The 20000-nt window shown below is 46.8% G+C and overlaps 1 protein-coding gene across 1 annotated transcript in view; it reads left to right on the forward strand.

The window, feature by feature from the left end:
• Nucleotides 1-19950, forward strand: part of LOC135099886 (uncharacterized) — a 118502-nt gene extending 98552 nt beyond the window's left edge. The window contains exon 4 of the mRNA XM_064002518.1: nucleotides 19021-19950. Within this exon, the coding sequence (XP_063858588.1) occupies nucleotides 19021-19067 (47 nt within the window). The 3' untranslated portion in view covers nucleotides 19068-19950. The remainder of the gene's footprint in view (nucleotides 1-19020) is intronic.
• Nucleotides 19951-20000: the final 50 nt, after the last annotated feature.

A 20000-nucleotide genomic window follows, 5' to 3' on the forward strand; every position in this document is an offset into this window, starting at 1 on the left:
GCCAGAATCGTTCCCACGGTAGTTACTTCGTTTACCATCTGTCCTTGATGCCAATACGAGATTAAATAATGACGGGACCTCCAGTTTTACATCTCATTGCTCACCGCCACGACAGGAACGCAGCGAGGAAGCACCAGAAATATGTCCCCAAAGGGCGTTTTTTATTCAGATCTTGTGAGCACCTTCGCCGGGAACTTGGTGTGCGCGGCTCTGCGTTGCCCCCGGTGACGTGAGCGCCCCGAGGGAGAGGTGGAGGGAAAGTGGGAGGGAAGGAGGGAGTGCATTATGGCTTGTGTGGCGAAGCTCGACTTGGTATGCTTGAGGTCTGTGTTATGAACCGCGTCTCCCCATCTTCTTCCCGCTGCACTGGAGCCTCGCCGCCGCCCCTCCGCCGTCCTATGTTTGCGAGCCATGAAGAGCCGGAGTGTGCGTCGCCGAGGTGGATTTTGTCATCGTCGAGGCCTAGAAACACTTGCCCCTATATCTGGTAGCATTGTTCTGAAGTGTCATGGTCGGAACAACACTGTAATGGGTCATTTCCTCTGCGCCCTAACTGTCCTGACCACCGCTGCCTCAGGTGCCGGTTCATGCATTTTCTTCGTTGCTTTTGTTTTGTAGCTGCTGTCTGCCTGCCGTCTCGTGCGCTGAGGCAGCAGCTAGTATACCAGTCTGCTCCTTTGATCCTCCTCATAAAGCATATTTTGAAAAACATGGAGGCTGTGTACATCTGTGTGTGTACGTTTTCGTACGTGTGTGTGTGTGTGTGTGTGTGTGTGTGAGTGTGTGTGTGTGAAGAAATGACTGATGAATGAACGTGGGTCTCCCCCTGAGGTGAGGACACAATGGACTTGCCCGTGCTCGCTCCTCATTGGTCAGGGATCAGCTGGCTTTCGCGACGCCATTGGCCAACCAGACCCTCACCTCGCGTCCCATTGGCTGGCCTTCGCCGGAAGTGGACACCTGTTGTTTCTGGCGTGGGGACCTGCTAGCGAGAGGGGCAGGTAAGGGAGGAAGGAAGGATGCTTGCCGGCCGGAAATTAAGTGATCTGTACACCTGTTTTCTGGCTGGCGGTTGGGAAGACCTGTCTCCGAGAACCTCCCCCTTCTCTCTCTCTCTCTCTCTCTCTCTCTCTCTCTCTCTCTCTCTCTCTCTCTCTCTCTCTCTCTCTCTCTCTCTCTCTCTCTCTCTCTCCGCCACCACCCACGAAGAATGAACATAGTAAACATCACACGCACTATTTTTTCCGCTTGTGCAACGAAAAAAAAAAAAAACTCCCAACAATGTAGAGCGGCGGAACTTACACATTTTGTCTCTAATTTCTCAATCTGTAATGTAAAAAGGAAGGAAAACTGTGTATAAGAACAGATAGAAATCCTCTGTTTCGCACGTGGCTTGCTCGCAGACTGCCTACCGTGTTGTCCTGAACTGTATTGTTATAATGAGGAGGCAAATAGAGGCAGGTTTACAAGTTCTCACTGCCCATTGTGTTAGTGTAGCTCCCTCCCTGTACTTCCTTCCCTCCCCCTAGCCTCCCTTTCTTGAAACCTTACTCTGCCCAGCCGCGCCAAATCCCTCTCTTCATGCCCAAGTGAAGCTGCGTCTAACCTCTCTTAATTTTTTTCTTCCGTCGCCACCTTTCTTCCTTCCCTTCCTTCCTTCCTTCTTTCTCTTAATCCCTCACCCACTTAATCTCCGGGCCACTTTCACCTCCTTCCTTTCCTCCTCCTCCTAGAAAAAAGAAAAGAAAAGGCGGGCTGTGTTAGGACTGAAATTCAAGTCTGTCTCCCGCGTGTCAGTGTTACACAACCTTTTTCTCTCGTCTCCTTTCCCCATTTCTCTGCCTCTGTCTCCGCTCTCTATAACATTATCATCGTTCCCACCCCGCCCTCCTGCTCCCTTTCTCTTTCCCCACCATCCACGAAACCTTATATTACCCGGGGGCGAGTCCACCTACCTACCTATCTACCTGCCTACCCTCTTTTCACTCTCTTTCTCTGTCTTTCACTGTTTTCTTCATTGCTGGAAACTCACACTCTTCTTGTTTCTTTGCCTTATTTTTCTTTTTCTCTCTCTCTCTCTCTCTCTCTCTCTCTCTCTCTCTCTCTCTCTCTCTCTCTCTCTCTCTCTCTCTCTCTCTCTCTCTCTCTGGCATGGTTTTGCGCTCCTTTTTCTTTTCTTCCTACTGTCATGATCGTTTTATTTCCTTAATGTTATTTTAGGGCGGAGAGTCTCAATAATACTGCGTTGTTAAAAGGCGGTATTACAGTTCGATATGCTTGTATAGTCTCTCGTTTTATATCTCATTCCCACTTTTCTTGCCTTAAATCTTTCACATTCCGCTTTAACTACCTACAATTTTTCAAACAGTATTTTTTTTTTGTACTAAGCCCTCTTAAAATATTTCTACGGTCTAAAAAGAAGATAAGGTTAACCTGTTATTCTCTCTTTTGTTTACTTTGTGTGCAGCCAAACAATTTTTACACTGCTTTGGGGGTTAGTGAAGGATGCCCGTAGCAGTTACAGGGTTCAACTGTTTGCCGCCCAGTGCAGTACTTCCCCAGACACACTTTAAAATGTTTAGTCACTCTGCTAATTATGTGTGTGTTGTGTTGTACGGATATTTGCGCTGCACATTTTTTTTTTCTATTTTAAGGGAATATATAACGCAATTTTCCTTCTCTCTCTCTCTCTCTCTCTCTCTCTCTCTCTCTCTCTCTCTCTCTCTCTCTCTCTCTCTCTCTCTCTCTCTCTCTCTCACTACACTCCATATATATCAAGTTTTCACCCGTGTAGTGTATCTTGCAGTGGGTGTGAGTGTCTGGGTGTGTGTGGGAGTGTCTGGGTGTGGTGTGGGTGTCAGGCGGCGCTCCCTCCCTGGCTCAGTTGTTACAGGTGAGCGATGTGCGGGACAGGAAGCGGCGCCCACCTGTCTTCTCCTCCCTCAACCCTTTCCCTCCCCCACCCTCTTCCCTCTCCCGTCAGGTACTGTGCAAAGGGTGTCTCCTCATCTCATCATGTCCCACCCCCATCCACCTACACCCACCAGGTCCCCATTTTTACCTCGCTGTGTCTTTGTCTACTTTCTTTTCTCTTTTTTTTTTTTCTCTCTCTCTCTCCTTTTTTTCCTACTTTGTGTCTTTATGGTACTCTTTTTGTTTGTTTGTGCGTTTCTATGTCTCTGTGTCTAGCTTTTTTTTTTGTGCGTGACAATCTCTCTCTCTCTCTCTCTCTCTCTCTCTCTCTCTCTCTCTCTCTCTCTCTCTCTCTCTCTCTCTCTCTCTCTCTCTCTCTCTCTCTCTCTTCATTACCGTGGAGTCTTCTCTATGTCGTTTCCTCATTTGTTTGTCTTTATTGTTGTGTTTCGAAATATTAATCACCAATCAGAAAGAAAATGCGTTGAGAGAGAGAGAGAGAGAGAGAGAGAGAGAGAGAGAGAGAGAGAGAGAGAGAGGAGAGAGAGAGAGAGAGAGAGAGAGAGAGGTGGGGGACTCCATTTGCATCAAGGAAATTAAGCGTGGAATACATTGCTCCTGCTTGGTCCCCTGAGTGCAGCAGGATGTTTGTGAGGCGAGGTGCGGCCTGTCCGGCACCACGCTGGTTGGCCCGGGACTGAAGATGGGGTTGGGGCGGGGGTGGAGGATAAGGAGAGTGTATCTTGACCTTATTTATTAGCTGTATATGTAGTAATAGTAGTAGAAGTAGTAGTAGTAGTAGTAGTAGTAGTAGTAGTAGTAGTGGTAGTAGTAGCAGCAGTAATATTTCAGCAACAGAAAACAGCAGCAACAACAACTACATATTAACATTTTTCCTTCCTTTAAAATACGCAAATAGTAATACCGCGAAAATAGATTGCATGGTTCCGTAAACTATTATTTACTGAGAAATCCTGTGTGTGTGTGTGTGTGTGTGTGTGTGTGTGTGTGTGTGTGTGTGTGTGTGTGTGTGTGTGTGTGTGTGTGTGTGTGTGTGTGTGTGTTTCAGTCCTACACCGATAGAGGGCTATTTAATTTTCTTCATATACTTAGTTAATTACCGTCTTCATTGCCTTTCATCATGTTCTTTACAGCGGCAGTAGTTTCTTTTTTAGTCACCATTTGTTGAAAACTCGTGAAGGAGCCTTGAAAACCTCGCCCACGCCGTCGTCACGAACACAGAAATGCGAACACTCTGGGCGAGGAGGATGTCGGGTGGGGAGAGGAGAGTGGGAGAGATCGGAGGGGGGGAGAGAAGCAATGAATTCTGGTATGGCACCATTTTTGTCCTCCTCGCCTTCCCTCCCGCCATCCTTCACCCCGCGATGGCGGCGAAGAATAGAGTGATTGCGGCAAACATTCCTGCTGGAGCATATTGGATCCTTCACCCCACTCGAGGCCGCCTTAGCGTGAACGACACTCTGATGCTTCGTGAAGACGTGAGGGGAGGGAGGGAGGGGAGAGACTGAAGAAGAGCAGGAGGGGTTGCGAAGAAAGATGAAGAGCCTTTTTTCTTTTTTTTCTTTCCCTTTCTCCTATCCCTTCCTTTATCCCTGCTTTGCCTTATTCTTCTGTTCTATCACTCGTTTTACCCTTCTCCCTCTTTTTTTTTCTTTCTTTTTTTTTTCCTTGTTCACTCAGACCATGGTGAATTCTTGATACTCTCCATCCTGCATCCTTCTCCTGCCGGCCCGCTCAGGATTGTAATCTGCATTCCTGCCGGCTCTCCTCTTCCTTTAAGCACAAACTAGTCCCTCCCGGCCTCCATTTTTTTACTGTTGTTATTGATGTTTGTAGAAAATTCTTAGTTTCTCGGAGGTGTTCATCTTTCGCATTTTTTTTTTTTTTTTTTTTTTTTTGTGTAGTATTGTGCATTGTATACTCGTCTGCCTCCACTGATACTCGCCTGCCTCGTGCCGCCCCTCAGCGTGGTGCCCTTAGAGCCTCACCATCCGGTTTTCATCTTTGGTCCTCAGTCGCCGCCTCTTCATCGCTCCTCTCTATGTAGTCTTCCGATGTGCTCTGTTCAGCCCCTCTCCCTCTCCTTTCTTTCCTTTGCTGCCACCCAGTCTCTCAGTAATCCCTCGTTTTATCCACCCTCCACGCACCCTTCCGCACCACCCCCTCCTCCACCCTTCTGTCCCTTCCCCGTGGTGTCCTGGAGGCCCTTCGTGTCCCCAGGTAGTCCCGGCACGAGAGGTAAAGCACCCACTGCCTCACATGTTACACTTGACCAGCCACCCATGCCTCCCCGCCCTCCGGCTCCCTTTCATTTACTCCCTCCTTTCCTCCCCCCCTCCCTCAGTAACCTTCCCCCTTCTCTTTCTGTGCTCGCTGATGCTCTAGCCGTCCCCCTCCCTCACTTCTTCCCGCCCCTCAGGCCCCCCACCTCCCTGCCACTCACACCTGCAATACCACACACGCATGATCTTCACACTGGCTGAAGGACTCCCCGCCACCTCCCCCGCCTTCACTTCCATTAGCTTGCAGTCCATTCCTCTTTTTCTCCTCCCCCTTATCACCATCATCATCATCATTATTAGTGTCATTATTATCTAATCTATTCTTTCTTCATGTATATCTCTGCTTCCTTCTCATGCCTCTCCTCAGCTTTCACCCGCTCCACCCGCTCATCCATGCTCTGTACCCACACGTGATGTCACTCCTAAGCTCTTCTTTGAAATCCACTTTCCTCTTTGTCCTGGCAAGTTTTCTACCTCGGGTTATTTTCTCTCTCTTTCTCTCTCCCTTTTTTTTTTTTCGTTCCCGGTGTTTACTTCCTCCCGTCCTTTATTCTTTCTTACATGTTTCAGCTCACATTCCTATGTAGTGCCTGTCTCTTCCCACACTGGATTCTCACACTGTCCTACTTAAGCCTTGCTAACGTGGCAGGTAAATTTCTCTTAATTCTCTCATACCATTGGTTTGGGTGGAGAGAACACTTGACGTCGTGTATCTCTTTTGGCGTTTATTTATTCATGGCTTCATTTCCCCTGTATCGTTACGGGTGCGTTGCGTGTCCCAGGTGCTTTACTCGAGTGTTCTGACCTTGCGTTTGGGAAGCCTTCCGTATCAACAATGGATTTGGATACTTTATTGTCCCCCTTTTTTTAGCTCGGTGCGCTGCTTTTCCAGGTTCTTTGTTTAAGCCCCGACAGGAGTGGTGGAGGTTGTTTCGGCGTGAGAGCAGCCGCCGGTGTGATCTGCGGCAGGTGTTCCTCGTTTCGATTGTGGGTCTTGCATCAGTTGTGTCGTGATGTGGTAGTTCTATTCTGGTGGCGTTCTGAATGAGTTTTTCTTTATATCCTGCCTCTCTTGCGCTGCTTTGGTTGCGTTTCGTGTCAGTGTTCTTGAAGTTATTTCTTTCCGTTGTTACTGGTGCTGGAATTTCTATAGTGTTGTCTCCCTGGTGTGCTGCTCTTGTGGTCTCGCTGGGGTGGTTGTCCTAGAAAGTTGACATGACTTGGTTTTGTTAGTATAAGGTAGTTTTGCAGTCTGCAGTCTGTATGAGGGTGACAATAAAGGGTCTCGTGGTTGTAGTAATGGACGTGGTGGTGGTGATGGGGAGGAGGAAGGTAGTAGTGGTAGTGATGGTGATAGTAGTGTTAGCGGGGTTGGTGGTGATGCATAGCAAGGTGAGGGAGGTTGTAATGGTAGTGGTCTTGTTGTTGTTAGTGATGGTCGTCGCGGGGAAGATAATGGGAGTGGTAGTGGTGGTGTTGATAGTGGGGTTGAGGAAGGCTGTAAGTTGCAGTGATGTTCCTGATGTTAGTGGTGGTAGTGGTGATGGTGGTGGTGGGCGGCAGTGGATCAGGTGTCTCGAGGCGGCGGGAGGACAGGTGGCGGAGACCCTACCTGTCTGTCCGGGCCGGAAGCTGTGGTCCTTATCCTATTGGGGCGAGGCGAGGATCATCCCGGAGGCCCCTCCCACGCTCCTCGCCTCTCACCCCCCACTGCCCCGTCCAGCACCTCCCCATGCCTCCCTCCCTCCCCCAGGCACCCTAGCCCTTCAAACACCTGTTACCTTTTCCCATATTGACGTTGTTGCTATTCCTGTCTTACTATTCCTCTCACGCTCTGTCTCCTTCCCTTCTCATCTGCTCCCCACACTCTCCTTCATACCACTCCCGTCATCCTGCTTCCGTACTCCACCGCACGTCCCCAGAAGGCTTTGCAGACTCACGCCCTGCTCCCTCAAACACCCCACGCGTCGTCACCGCCACAACCCCTCAACTTGTGTACCTTGGTTCGGAAGTCAGCCGTCCCGCACATCCTCCAAGCAACGAACGTCTCAACTCTCCGCACATCACACCGCGCCTCCCTCCCTCACCCACTCGCTTGCTTACAGTCACCCCAGAAACCGTCTCGCCCCCTCCCACGACCCCACATGTCTTGCACTTACAACCTCCACGACCCCAGCGCAGTAACCCCCTCGAGGCCACCACCACGACCCTTTCTCCGTAGGTCGTCAAATCATAGAGCAAATTATGGATTCGTTTAGACCATCCTGCGGGAGGGAAGTTCAGGGGGATCGTGGAGGAGGAGGAGGAGGGAGATTATGGAGGTTTAAGGGGAGGTAAAAGGGAGGGGAAACATTATTATGAAAGGAGGGAAGTTACGCTGGCGGCTGAAGGGAGGAAGAGAGGGAGGGAGGGAGGAGGTGAGGGGTAAAGAAAGAAAGGGTCATCGTGTGAGTGTGGTTAAGATAGTTTATGGTGATTAAGACTTGCTGGGGGACGAGGAGGGGAGGAGGAGGAGGAGGACCTAGTGTGGCTTTCGTGGGTGGCTGACGAAGGTAATGGGAGCGATGATGGTGATGATAGTAGTGGTGATGGTGATGAATATGCAACGACTGATAATGCAACAGGAAAAGCAACAATATCATGAATCTCTATTACTTCAGAGAGAGAGAGAGAGAGAGAGAGAGAGAGAGAGAGAGAGAGAGAGGGGAGGGGGGAGATCAGCATGTTGTTATTAGTGTCTGAGGGACGGAGAAGAGACGAAACTCCTGCAAAAACACTTATTGCTACTACCACCACCACCACCATCACCACCACCTTGAAATGACACGGGCCGCGGGTGGCAGGAGAAAGGTGTGGAGGTGGAGGGTGAGGGTGGCGACACACTGCTGGATGTATGCGTGTGGACGAAGGGCGTTAGTGTGTGTGTACTGTATAAAAGAATAAGGGAGATAGATATAGGTAGTGTGTGTGTGTGTATGTGTTTGAGAGAGAGAGAGAGAGAGAGAGAGAGAGAGAGAGAGAGAGAGAGAGAGAGAGAGAGAGAGAGAGAGAGAGAGAGAGAGAATTCCGATAAGAAAGCAAGAAAACAAAGCATATAAAAGACTTAGATATGAATAATATTATATGACGCACGTACTGAGAGAGAGAGAGAGAGAGAGAGAGAGAGAGAGAGAGAGAGAGAGAGAGAGAGAGAGAGAGAGAGAGAGAGAGAGAGAGAGAGAGAACACGAGTGGGAAAGAAAGAAAAAAAGGGAAAGAAAGAAAAGAGAAAATATTTGGTGTTACGAAGGCAGAGAAAAGAAAAGAACATAATAAAACATGAAAAAAGGAATAGACCATGAGCCGAAGAAAAAAAGAAACTGGGAAACAGACAAATAGACAGACAGAGACAGAGATACACAGACAGACAGAAGACAAAGTAAGGCACTACACACACACACACACACACAGAAAAAGGAGACAACAAGACAGCGAGGGTGAAGCAGGAGAGAGATAACAGTTAACCAAATACAAAGAATGAGATAGTGAGATGATAGAGGCAGGCTTAGTAGCGGATGTAGTAGCTACGCACGAGCTGTTATAATTACTACAGCAGATGTTCACAATTATCACCCTTTTTTGTTCAAATGAGGTGACGAAGGGGAAAGAGAGAGAAAGGACATGACTAACCACACAAGAAAGGATAAGTTATTTACAAAGAAACAACTGAATAATAAAAGAAGATAAATAAAAACTTCTACATGAAAAAAAAGTACGAATGAAACGAGGGAATAATTGAGGAACGAGAGAAAAAAGGTAAACGAAAAGAAATAAAGTTAAGGGAAGATAGAATAACGATGAAGGAAGAATGAAAAAAAATGGAAAGAGAAATGAAGAGAAAAGATGGAAAGATGGAAAAAGAAAATGCAAAGAGTGGAAACGAGAGAGGAAGATAAGAAGAAAATAGTAAAGAGAAACAAAGCGCACGAGGGAAGCAGATGATAATGAAAAAAGAGGAAACTATAACAGAGGAGAGGAGAGAAAAAAGAATAAAACTTGGGACGGATGAGAGATAAAAAAGAGGATGGAAAGAACTGAGAAGGGGAGAATGAATAAAAGGTAAGAGAAAAAAAAGAGAGGAAATACCAAATGCTGAGAAGAGATAAAGGAAAAGAGAAGAGGGGGACGAGACAGAACTACAGAGGAAAAAAGAGTAGAGGGAATGAGGAATGGGAAGAGAACAGCAAGATTGGAGAACGGGAATAAATCAGGGAAGAAAAGAGAGGAAATCAAGTATAGAGAAGAACAGGTGAGAGAAAAGAAGAGAAAGAGAAGAGGACTTGAGGAAGGCGAGGAAATAAGAAACAAAGAAGGATAGAGAGAAAAGAAGATCAAAGAAACGTGAAGAAGGCGGTGAGATGAAGAACAAAGAAGAATAGAAAATATAAAAGAGGAGAAAGAGGAGAAAAGAGAAGAGGTGTTGTGAAAATAACAGTGATGATTAGATGGGAGAAAAGAAGGTCATAAGGAGAAAAGAGAAGAGGGTGTGAAGAAGGTGCGAGCAGACAGGTGCTGGCTGGCTGTCTGTTGGTGCTGCTGTTGGTGCTGCTGCTGCTGCTGCTGCTGCTGTTCGTCAATTACCGAACAATACACAACCAAGGCCAGAAGGAGGCGGCTTGCTGGTGAAGGACGATTTTCCTCCCTCACGCCCTCCATTCCTCCACTCCTCCACCTCCACCTCCACAAATACCTCCATCTCGGATCTTTTCTTTCTTCATCATCTCCTCCACTCTCCTCTCACACCTCGTCCACAGCTGTGTTTGTCTTCACTCTCACAGCGTTACGTAATCCTGCCTGTTTTTTTTTGAAGGTCAGCTCACATCTTGACTTGTCTTGTTCTTTCAGTGCTTCACGACACATTCTTCTGGTATCTAAGTCTCAGCGCAGCACGCTCGTCTTTTTCTTATATGAGGTTTTTCTCGTGTCTCCATTTATTTGATTTCTGTCTTATTCTGCCTTGCTTCTTGCTGTGGGTTTTCCGTCCCCATTTCCTTACGTCTTCCTTTCCTTCCCTCCCTCCCGTACCTTTACTCCCTCCCTTAACTCTCTCCCTTCACTCAACTTTATAATTATAACCTTGAACTGTCACTGCAGCAGACAGTGATATATTCATTGCTGCAACCACCTTCTTAACTACCTCTCCATTAGTTAGCTACCTGTTCCCCCATTAATCAAGTACCAGGGCCATTAATCACCCACTCTGGCCATTAATCAACATTCTTCCCATTAATTAGCAGAGTACCTGTGCAGTACTTAAAACCACTTGTCCTATTATCGACCCATTAACATGTAGTACGTGCGTGCAGTGTCACCCACGCGCCCCATTCACCAGTCTTCATTAAGCAAACACCACCTTCAGCATGAGCCACCTGTACCCATTAAGCCAACCATTAGCTGTTATCACTCTCTCTGTCCCCATTAATTAAACCCTTGCTCTCGTCCCAGACCACCAGACCCCATTATCACCCTCCTGTCCCATTATCAACCAGGTGTCCCCGATTCCCCGACCCAGCTGTGAGGGCAGATAGCAGCGTGTGTCTGGCCGGAGCGATTAGGCTACACCTTGTGTTGATGCCACGGGACAGCTGGACACCCCTGCATGGTTTTCCCGTTTTCGTGGATATGTGGAAAGGAGATAATGACGCTCGAGAAGGTTACATTATGGCGTGTTAAGGCATAACATTACAGGGGCGAGGTACAGGGTTATAACGGTAGATGAGGGTTATCGCATCGAAGTACAGCGTTACAGCAGGGTATGGCTTTACTGTTGTGAAGTACAGTGTTACATAAGTAGGGTACAGTGCCACATCAGAAGGGATTTGCGCTGCAGTGGTGGGGCGTAGTGTTACAGTAAGGTATTTCAGCGTTACAACAGCAGAACATCGCTAGGTCATGGCAGGAGGTGATGTAAGTACACCACTGCACCTCATTCGTAGGAACAAATATTGATACAAAGCAGCAGGAGTTTCAGTATAACGTTGTCCTCTTAAGCCTCCCGTGGGAGATTACCTCTAATCTATCTATTCACACGTCTTTGTTTCCCCACACACTGCTCTTTTGTATTTTAGCACAATGTTGCTTTTGTCTTGTTCTGCTGCACTTATCATGAAAACAGATAAAAGAATCGTCGCTTTGTCCTATTTATGTTATGAATGTTTTGCTGCGGAGTGTTGCTTCCTCTTACCCGAAGCTTCCCCGTATGTGTGTGTGTGCGTATGTGTGTGTGTGTGTGTGTGTGTGTGTGTGTGTGTGTGTGTGTGTGTGTGTGTGTGTGTGTGTGTGTGTGTGTGCGTGTGGGTTGTCATGTAAGGCACACTGGTGTCGTCCTCGTCCTCACCTCAGGCCCTTCGTTAATTACAGGTGTGCAGGGGCCTAATTATACGAGCCTGGCGGGGGAAGGGTGGGAGAAGAGAAGAGAGGAGAGATTGGGGTAGGGTGGCGCGGGGCGGGGTGTTGGGACACGGGGTGGGAGAGTGAAGCACATAGACACATGAAAAAAGCAGGACCAGAGACAAGACGTGGCACACCGGGATGGGCAAGGCTGGCCGAGGGGGTGAAATTTATGGTCATTTTGGGGTAAGAAAGGGAGCTGCACGACGCGATGTAGAACACGACCCAGAGCACGAAGGCATCACTGGGGAAAGAGAGTACATGCAGGCATACATGACACGGACCTGGGCACGGGGAGGGGAAGAGTGCGAAGGTGTGGCGCTGCAAGAGGGAGGACAAGAAAGTGAACTAGGAGAGCTAGAGGAGCAGGAAGGAGAGAAAAAAGGTAATGATGGTAGCCGAGGGATAAGACTGAGGGATGGGAAGAAAGGAGGTGTTCTCATTTTAATCATATAAACAATGGTGAAATCCAACATTTTTGGCTCTTTGTTCATGAGAGAGAGAGAGAGAGAGAGAGAGAGAGAGAGAGAGAGAGAGAGAGAGAGAGAGAGAGAGAGAGAGAGAGAGAGAGAGAGAGTGTGTTAGGAGTGAGAAAAGCAGATACCGACACAGAAAAGCAGACAGACAAACATATCATAGTTAAGCTCTGGCAGTACATAGAAGCAGTGATCCTAAGAAGCCTGGTGGTGGTAGCGTATTGGGGGATGAGCGGGGCGGCCGGCGGATGCATAACGTTGAGGGCAACACGTCAGGTCTAGAGACTCCAAACGTTTAGTGATGACAGAGATAATAGTGCTCGGTTGCCGGGGGCTTTATTTAGGATCTGATAACGGATGGAAAGAGAGATGGAGGCCGACATGTACTCCGTGGTGGTGGTGGTGGTGGTGGTGGTGGTGGTGGTGGTGGTGGTGGTGGTGGTCGTGGTTGTGCTGGTAGTGGTGGTAGTGATGGTAGTGGTGGTGGTGTTGATGACAATAGTGGTGATAGCAGAATAATGTTGTATACAGGAAATGGATGTGTCGTGGTTAGATTACGAGTATACTCTCTCTCTCTCTCTCTCTCTCTCTCTCTCTCTCTCTCTCTCTCTCTCTCTCTCTCTCTCTCTCTCTCTCTCTCTCTCTCTCTCTCTCTCTTCAACACTCCCGCTAATGAAAACGAAGTTAAGGACCAGGAACGAAAGAATATCTGGAGAACCTTGGAGAGTTTTGTAGTTGTTATTGTTATTATTTTTTTCTTCTAGCTTCCGTGAGAGAGACTGAAGGGGGTGGAGGGTGTTCTTGCCCCGTCTATGGAGGAAGTGTGTGAACAATGTTGCAGATTGTCACCAGTTATCGTGCAATCTCGCCTTGTGTCGCGGTGTTCTGTCATATCTCGTCGTTTTGTGTGTTTTATGATGACAATGGAAGGCGTAGTTTGCCCCTGTGTGTGTGTGTGTGTGTGTTTTTATTTTTTATGGTGCTTCTGAAAAGGCTGTATGCGTATGTGTGTGTGTGTGTGTGTGTGTGTGTGTGTGTGTGTGTGTGTGTGTGTGTGTGTGTGTGTACAGTATGTCACTTTTTTTCCTATTATAAAATGTTTCAACACTTTACAGCGATAAATAATAAAAAAAGGAAAAAAATATTCACAAGCGTAATGTAAAGTTTGTATTTGTATGTATATTTCATTTTGTCAGTTGTTTATTTGTGTTTTATCTGTTTATTAATTTTATGTGTATGTATTGTGTAAGAGAGAGAGAGAGAGAGAGAGAGAGAGAGAGAGAGAGAGAGAGAGAGAGAGAGAGAGAGAGAGAGAGAGAGAGAGAGAGATGATGGAAGGCTGGGGAGGGCATGCGGGGAAGAGAGTGGAGAGGAGTAAGAGGGGAGGAGGTGAGGGGAGGGCCGAGGCAAAGGGGGTACACTCTGGCCGGGAAATTCCAGGAGCGTGAATCATTAAGGAGCCAAGAAGAAATATAGAATTTGAAAGAACAGAAAGAAAAACATGTCTGTGATCTGTTCTGTATGCCATGGGAACAACAGCAAACAATAACAACAACAACAAGAGCAACAAAAACAACAACAAACACAGTGAATGAAAAAGGTGAAGTCACACAATGAAGAACGGAAGACTACCTGGACCATAATGATAATTCCGGCGCCATTTCTCTTACACCGAACAAGATCCGGCGAGGAAAGAACTTGATGAAGCAGAATAAGAAGAAAAATACGATGAAAAGGAGGAGGAAGAGGAGGAGGAGAAGAGCAGGTACGAGGTGGGGAATGAGGAGGAAGACGTGCAAGAAACGGGTTGAGAAGGTGAAGTGTTGTGCCCTGATTGACCTGTGACCTCGTGACCTCTGGGACTGGTGGGTCACGGCGCCCCAACCTCTTTCAGCAGGTGTTCAGATTGGTACCTGCTGCAGTGGTCGCGTTGGGGGCAGGAGGGAGATGTGGAAGACGAAGGAACGGAAAGGAAGGTGAATTAGGGAGAGAGGGAGGCACAGAGGAGAATAGTGAGCAGGATAGTATAAGGAATCGAGGGAAAGAAGGGTGATAAGCTGCTTGAATGAAAGTTTGTGTGGAGATAAGTTACGGAAGGAAAAAGGAAGTGGGAAACAGAGAGGAGGAAGGAAGCAAAGACGATAAGGAATATGAATGAGTATGGAAGAGGGAGACGGAGGGAGAAAGCAGAGGAGGGAGGGAGTGCAAGGATGGAGGAAGAGGTCAAATGGAAAGTCAGAAAAGACCACCACCACCACCACCACCACCACAACAACCACCACCACCGCCATCACCACCACCAGCGCCGCCAACTCTCGGAGGGGCTGCCTCGTCTCCGCCACACTCACTCCGATAAATAATAGTGTCAAACCGGTTCTCCTTAAAAGCTATTCTGGTTTTTGCTGCACGTTCTCTGAGCTATGATTGCCTTTTTGTGAGTTTACGTGAGCGTTATACCCTCATGTAAGTATGTGTGTATGTATGTATGTATGTATGTATGTATCTGTGTCTAACTACGCGCATGTAGGTGTAAAGATGCTGAAAGAGATATAGTTTACAGTGTTTAAAATGTAAACTTGTTATATTTTGTTGCATATTTATTACACATGTCGAGTCTTCACGTACAGCGTAAACAAGGTAATACACATAAGAAGGTACCAGAAAAAAAAATAAGAATGGGGTATGGAGGAGTAGAAGGGAGAAGGTAAAAAATCTTGCTACCTGCCGCGGCCGCTGCCCTGAGTGTGGGTTCCCGCCCCGGCCAGCTGCACCCGCGGCGTCTGGGGTTTGTTTGTTATTTACTTTTCATTGTCCACACTCATTAATCGTGTTTTTTTTTTTTTTTTTGGCGGGCGGAGCTGCACACAGGAAAATGAGACCTTCAAAACAATTACTTTGTCAACTTATTATCATACTCAGATAGAAGCACCGCTGCATTAGTGTTCTGTTATTGTTGCTGCTGTTCTTGTTATTACTGTTTATTATTTTTGTATATTATTATTATTATTATTATTGTTATTATTATTATTATTATTATTATTATTATTATTATTATTATTATCATTATTATTATTATTATTATTATTATTATTATTATTATTATTATTATTATCATCATTATTTGTAGTAATAGTAGTAGTAGTGGTGGTAGTAGTAGTAGTAGTAGTAGTAGTAGTAGTAGTAGTAGTAGTAGTAGTAGTAGTAGTAGTAGTAGTAGTAGAAGTATTTTTATTATTAAAATTGTTATTATAATTATTGTTTTCTTGCTGTTGTTGATAATATTAACTTGTTCAGTACAAGAAGCTAAGCATGAATACATTAAAATAATCTTTTAGCCTTACCATTCTTTTTTATTCATTGACGTGGCGATGGTAATGGTAATCGTGGTGGCGGTGGTGATGGTGGTGGCGGTGATTATACCGGCAGCAACTTAGGCGGCACGCAGTCTGACGTAGAAAGACACTCACTTGAGTTTTGGGTATTTACGACGGAAGGAAGAAAGAGCGGTGGATTGGAAGGAAGGAAATCTGATAAGAAAAAAAAAAAAGAAAATGATAATGATAAAACAAAATTTAAAATAAAAAGTGATTAGTGAAGCAATGACGTTGACGGAAGATGATGAGAATGACGTAGAATGACGTTTTATGGTTGTTGTTGTTGTTGTTGTTGTTGTGGCTGGCGATGTCGGTGTGGTGATGGCCGTGAATAACGTGAGCCCAAATCAGAAAGGAAGGAAGTGGAGGAGCAGAACGGAAACAAACACGGAAGGAATGAGAATATATAGCGGAAGGAATCGCAAAAGGAAATGTGAGAGAGAGAGAGAGAGAGAGAGAGAGAGAGAGAGAGAGAGAGAGAGAGAGAGAGAGAGAGAGAGAGAGAGAGAGACGGAGGCGGCAGCGCAAGCTTGAGAAAAGGAGGGAGGTAGTCAAGCTGTCTTTCCCATCTCCGCAGATTTACATCCCACACATCTGGCACGCACTCCTCCTCCTCCTCCTCCTCCTCCTCCTTTTTTGTTTTGTCTCCATCAGCCTGGATGAGGAGGGAAAGGAAAGAGAAAGGACTTAATTTGGGAAAAAAATAAATTAAAAATAAATAATAATAATAATAATAATGATAATAATAATAATAATAATAATAATAATAATATTATTATTATTATTATTATTATTATTATTATTATTATTATTATTATAATAAGAGAAGCATCATTAGTCACACAAGGCGCCAGTGCCGCGTGCCGTGGGTGGACGTGGCGGTGGGGGACGGATCTGCTACCACTGCATCACTTTTCCATATTATGGGTATCGGCTGGAGCCCTTCCTCCCCCTCTCCCTAACCTGGCGGCCCTAATTACTCTCCGTGACCAGGTGCGCGGGGAGGTTCCTTCGAGTCGCCGTGGTTGCCAGCTTTCCTCGCCGTGGCCGCGGCTGCCCGTCTTTCCCGTCACTAGGAGGGAGGCTCCGATACATCTCCCGCGCCCCGTCTGTCTCTGTGTGAAAATAATTACCGCACAAAGCTTCGGCCAAAACACAATATTAAATCTACCTAACCACTCTCTTCCGGCCGAAACAGGTGGGAAGTTTCACAGCACAACGTTCAGTAGCTTTTCTTTCTCTGCATTCACTGAAGCGGAACGTCAGGGGTTAGGAAGAAGAGAAGGAGGAGGAGGAGGAGGAGGAGGAGGTGATGTTGCCCCGGGCGTCCCCTCCCTCCCGTCACCCCCTCCTCCCCTACCCTCTCTGGAGAAGCCTGCGGGGTTATCCAGTTTTTACAGACTCGCATTATAGCTGCTCCTCCCTTAGCACTCCCGCCCCTCAGCCACCGCCTTCTTCCACCGTCCTCATGCCGCCGCCGCCGTCGCCAATAACGACGCGCATTCATTACCATAAACTACATGCCCTTCGGCGCCTGCCCTTGACTGCTGATCCTCCCGAGGCGCAGGACATGGCGCTGGAAGGAAGGAAGACTGCAGCAAGAGGGTACTGAGAAGAAGGAAGAGGGTAAAGAGGGAAGCTGTGAGGGGAAGCAAGATGGTAAAGAGGAAGTTGTAAGGAAAGGGAAGGAAGTGGGTAAAGAAGGAAGCTGTGAGGGGAAGGAAGGAAGATAATACACAGGAGATGTGAAAGAAAATGAGATTGAGGAAAGGGTTTACTAAAAGAGGAAGTGAAAGGAGGAGGCGTATTGACTTGTGCGGGAGGGAAGAGAGTGGGAGGAAGGCAAGGAAGAAGTAGCTAGGAAGGAAAGGGAAGTGAGACTTTTCCTCGTGTCTTCTGCTAAAAGGTGTCAAGGCCACGATGGTGTGCCTTCAGTCACTCCACACCACCACACCACCACTACCACCACCACCACCACCACCACGGTTACTTCTCAGTGTTCTTAGTTCCCATCATCACCACCACCCCCGCCTACATTCTCATTACCATCACAGCCACTTAGATAACTCCATTACAATCACGCCTGGGGAATATGATTGTGGCTGCCAGCATACTACAAGAAGATAAGTAGATAAGTACATAAGTAATGGACACAAAGCACTTGCATCAAAACACCAGCCACTTAACAACGCTTATGACCTTGGAAAGAAATTGCATCGCGACACAATCACACACACACACACACACACACACACACACACACACACACACACACACACACACACACACACACACGGGAAGAAAAAATAATATAAGAATTACAATTACTGAAAACCTGAAGGAGGGAGGAAAGAATGAGAAGGAGGAGGAGGAGGAGGAGGAGGAGGAGGAGGAGGAAAGAAGCAAAGTAATGAATGTATCACGAAGGAAGTGGAGGAAAAAAAAAAAAAAACATGGGTAAGAAAAAGACGATATAAGACTAAGATCAAACGGGTTTTCTTCTCGTGTCGTCCTGGGCTTAACTCACTCGAGGCTAATCCGAGCCACAAAAAAGTAACGCCGACACCAGAAGCAGCAACAACAATAATAAGAATAGTAATGATGATAATGATGATGATGATGATGGTAGTACTGGTGGTGGTGGTGGTGGAAGTAGTGTCTAGAATTTTAAACGAAAAGACTTGCACGAGTTAATATTCTTTGTTCAGGTTTCCAGAATCCCGGGGGAAGTCTGGTGTGTGTGTGTGTGTGTGTGTGTGTGTGTGTGTGTGTGTGTGTGTGTGTGTGTGTGTGTGTGTGCGTGTGTGTGCGTGTGCTTCCTCGCGCGTGCGTAGCTTTTAGTCATAGCATAAACAGGTTCACTTTTGTCTGCCCCACCCCTCACACCAAGAAAACAGGCACGTGTCTCCCTCCCCTCCCCCCACACACACACACACAAATACACAAGGTTGTTCACCCTCTCTCTCTCTCTCTCTCTCTCTCTCTCTCTCTCTCTCTCTCTCTCTCTCTCTCTCTCTCTCTCTCTCTCTCTCTCTCTCTCAACTTTTTTTGCAGTGTCTCCGCCACAATTTGTGTCGTTCTGCCTGGAATAAGTAATCGCCCCAGTCACTTCATGGCGGCGCTCGCAGGATATTAACTTTTGGACTTTAAAGCCTCTGCGTGCTATTAAGGCGTCGGGCGGGGGCCGGTTAGGAGGAAAAAGGTTGTTATTAGTGTTATTGTTGTTTTTCGCTCTCCTTCATAACCTGCTTGTCTTGCGTTTATGTTAATGGAATGTTGTTGTTTTTGTATTGTTATTGTTCATCCTGGATTCCCTATACCACTGTTTAAATTCCACATTTTTTGTATGCTCTCTCTCTCTCTCTCTCTCTCTCTCTCTCTCTCTCTCTCTCTCTCTCTCTCTCTCTCTCTCTCTCTCTCTCTCTCTCTCTCTCTCTCTCTCTCTCTCTCTTTATATCTGCAATGTATAACACTCCTTATGTTCATCGTGGTGTTTAGAAAGAACAGCATTCCGTTCATCCCGCAGACCGCACTCTTCACGCCCCTGGTTCTTGCGTTGACCAGATTCCGTGAAGGGATGTTCAGGGTTCATGTATCTCGGCGCCCAGGATTGTGGAGGGACCGAAGTGGCCTGGTCCGCCATGACTTCCAAGGTGATCACGTCACCGCCCGAAGTAGTGCCGACCCCACCCCCGCGCCCCGACCTCGCCCTCCTGCAGCAGGATTAAGGGGAAGAAGAGGGGAGCGATGCTAATAGAAATAATCAAAGGAAGCACAGAATGGTTATGCGATAAAAAAAAAAAAAATGTATATATAAAAGTGTTGGGAAGCTTACACAGATTTGGGAGATAAAAAGAAGTTTAACATGTGGATGAAATAAAAACCCACCTTGAAAATAATAGGAAAAAACATTTTATTTGCTTTGATTAACCTTGAGATGCACATAACTACTTTTTTTCTTATCCTGAAGGGGAGGGGCACGTCTAGAAGAATTTGGTCGATACGTGAACAATAATGCGAAAGTTGTATTGATGGAGCAAGGCCAGCCAGTCCTTGCTCCATCCCAGTGTAGACTTTTCCCCGTGTGTTGGAGTCTACTACAGGCACTTTCCTCCACACTTGAAGGCAGGACACGCCAAGTGACACACCAGGCACAGAGGGAGTGTTCTGGCTTGCATCAGGCAGCGGCCCATGTTTCGAGACACTTTGGTCCCTCATTAGGGCTGTTTTCGAAGACAGATGATGACTGGTCGAGTTCTCACGCTCGGTTATTTTTCTCGCTCACTGACGGTGCAGAACCATTCGGTGGCGAAAAGACATGAGTGGTGGTGGCAAATAAGAGATACTTTTGTTTATCTATTTATATATTTTTTGCTCCGTCTTTGTTTCTTATTTGTGTGAGGGTCTGGACGAGACAGGAATTCATTATAACGTTCCCTCCCCCGCCACCTCTCTCTCTCTCTCTCTCTCTCTCTCTCTCTCTCTCTCTCTCTCTCTCTCTCTCTC

This window comes from Scylla paramamosain, chromosome 4, assembly GCF_035594125.1.
Source record: "Scylla paramamosain isolate STU-SP2022 chromosome 4, ASM3559412v1, whole genome shotgun sequence".
NCBI lineage: Eukaryota > Metazoa > Arthropoda > Malacostraca > Decapoda > Portunidae > Scylla > Scylla paramamosain.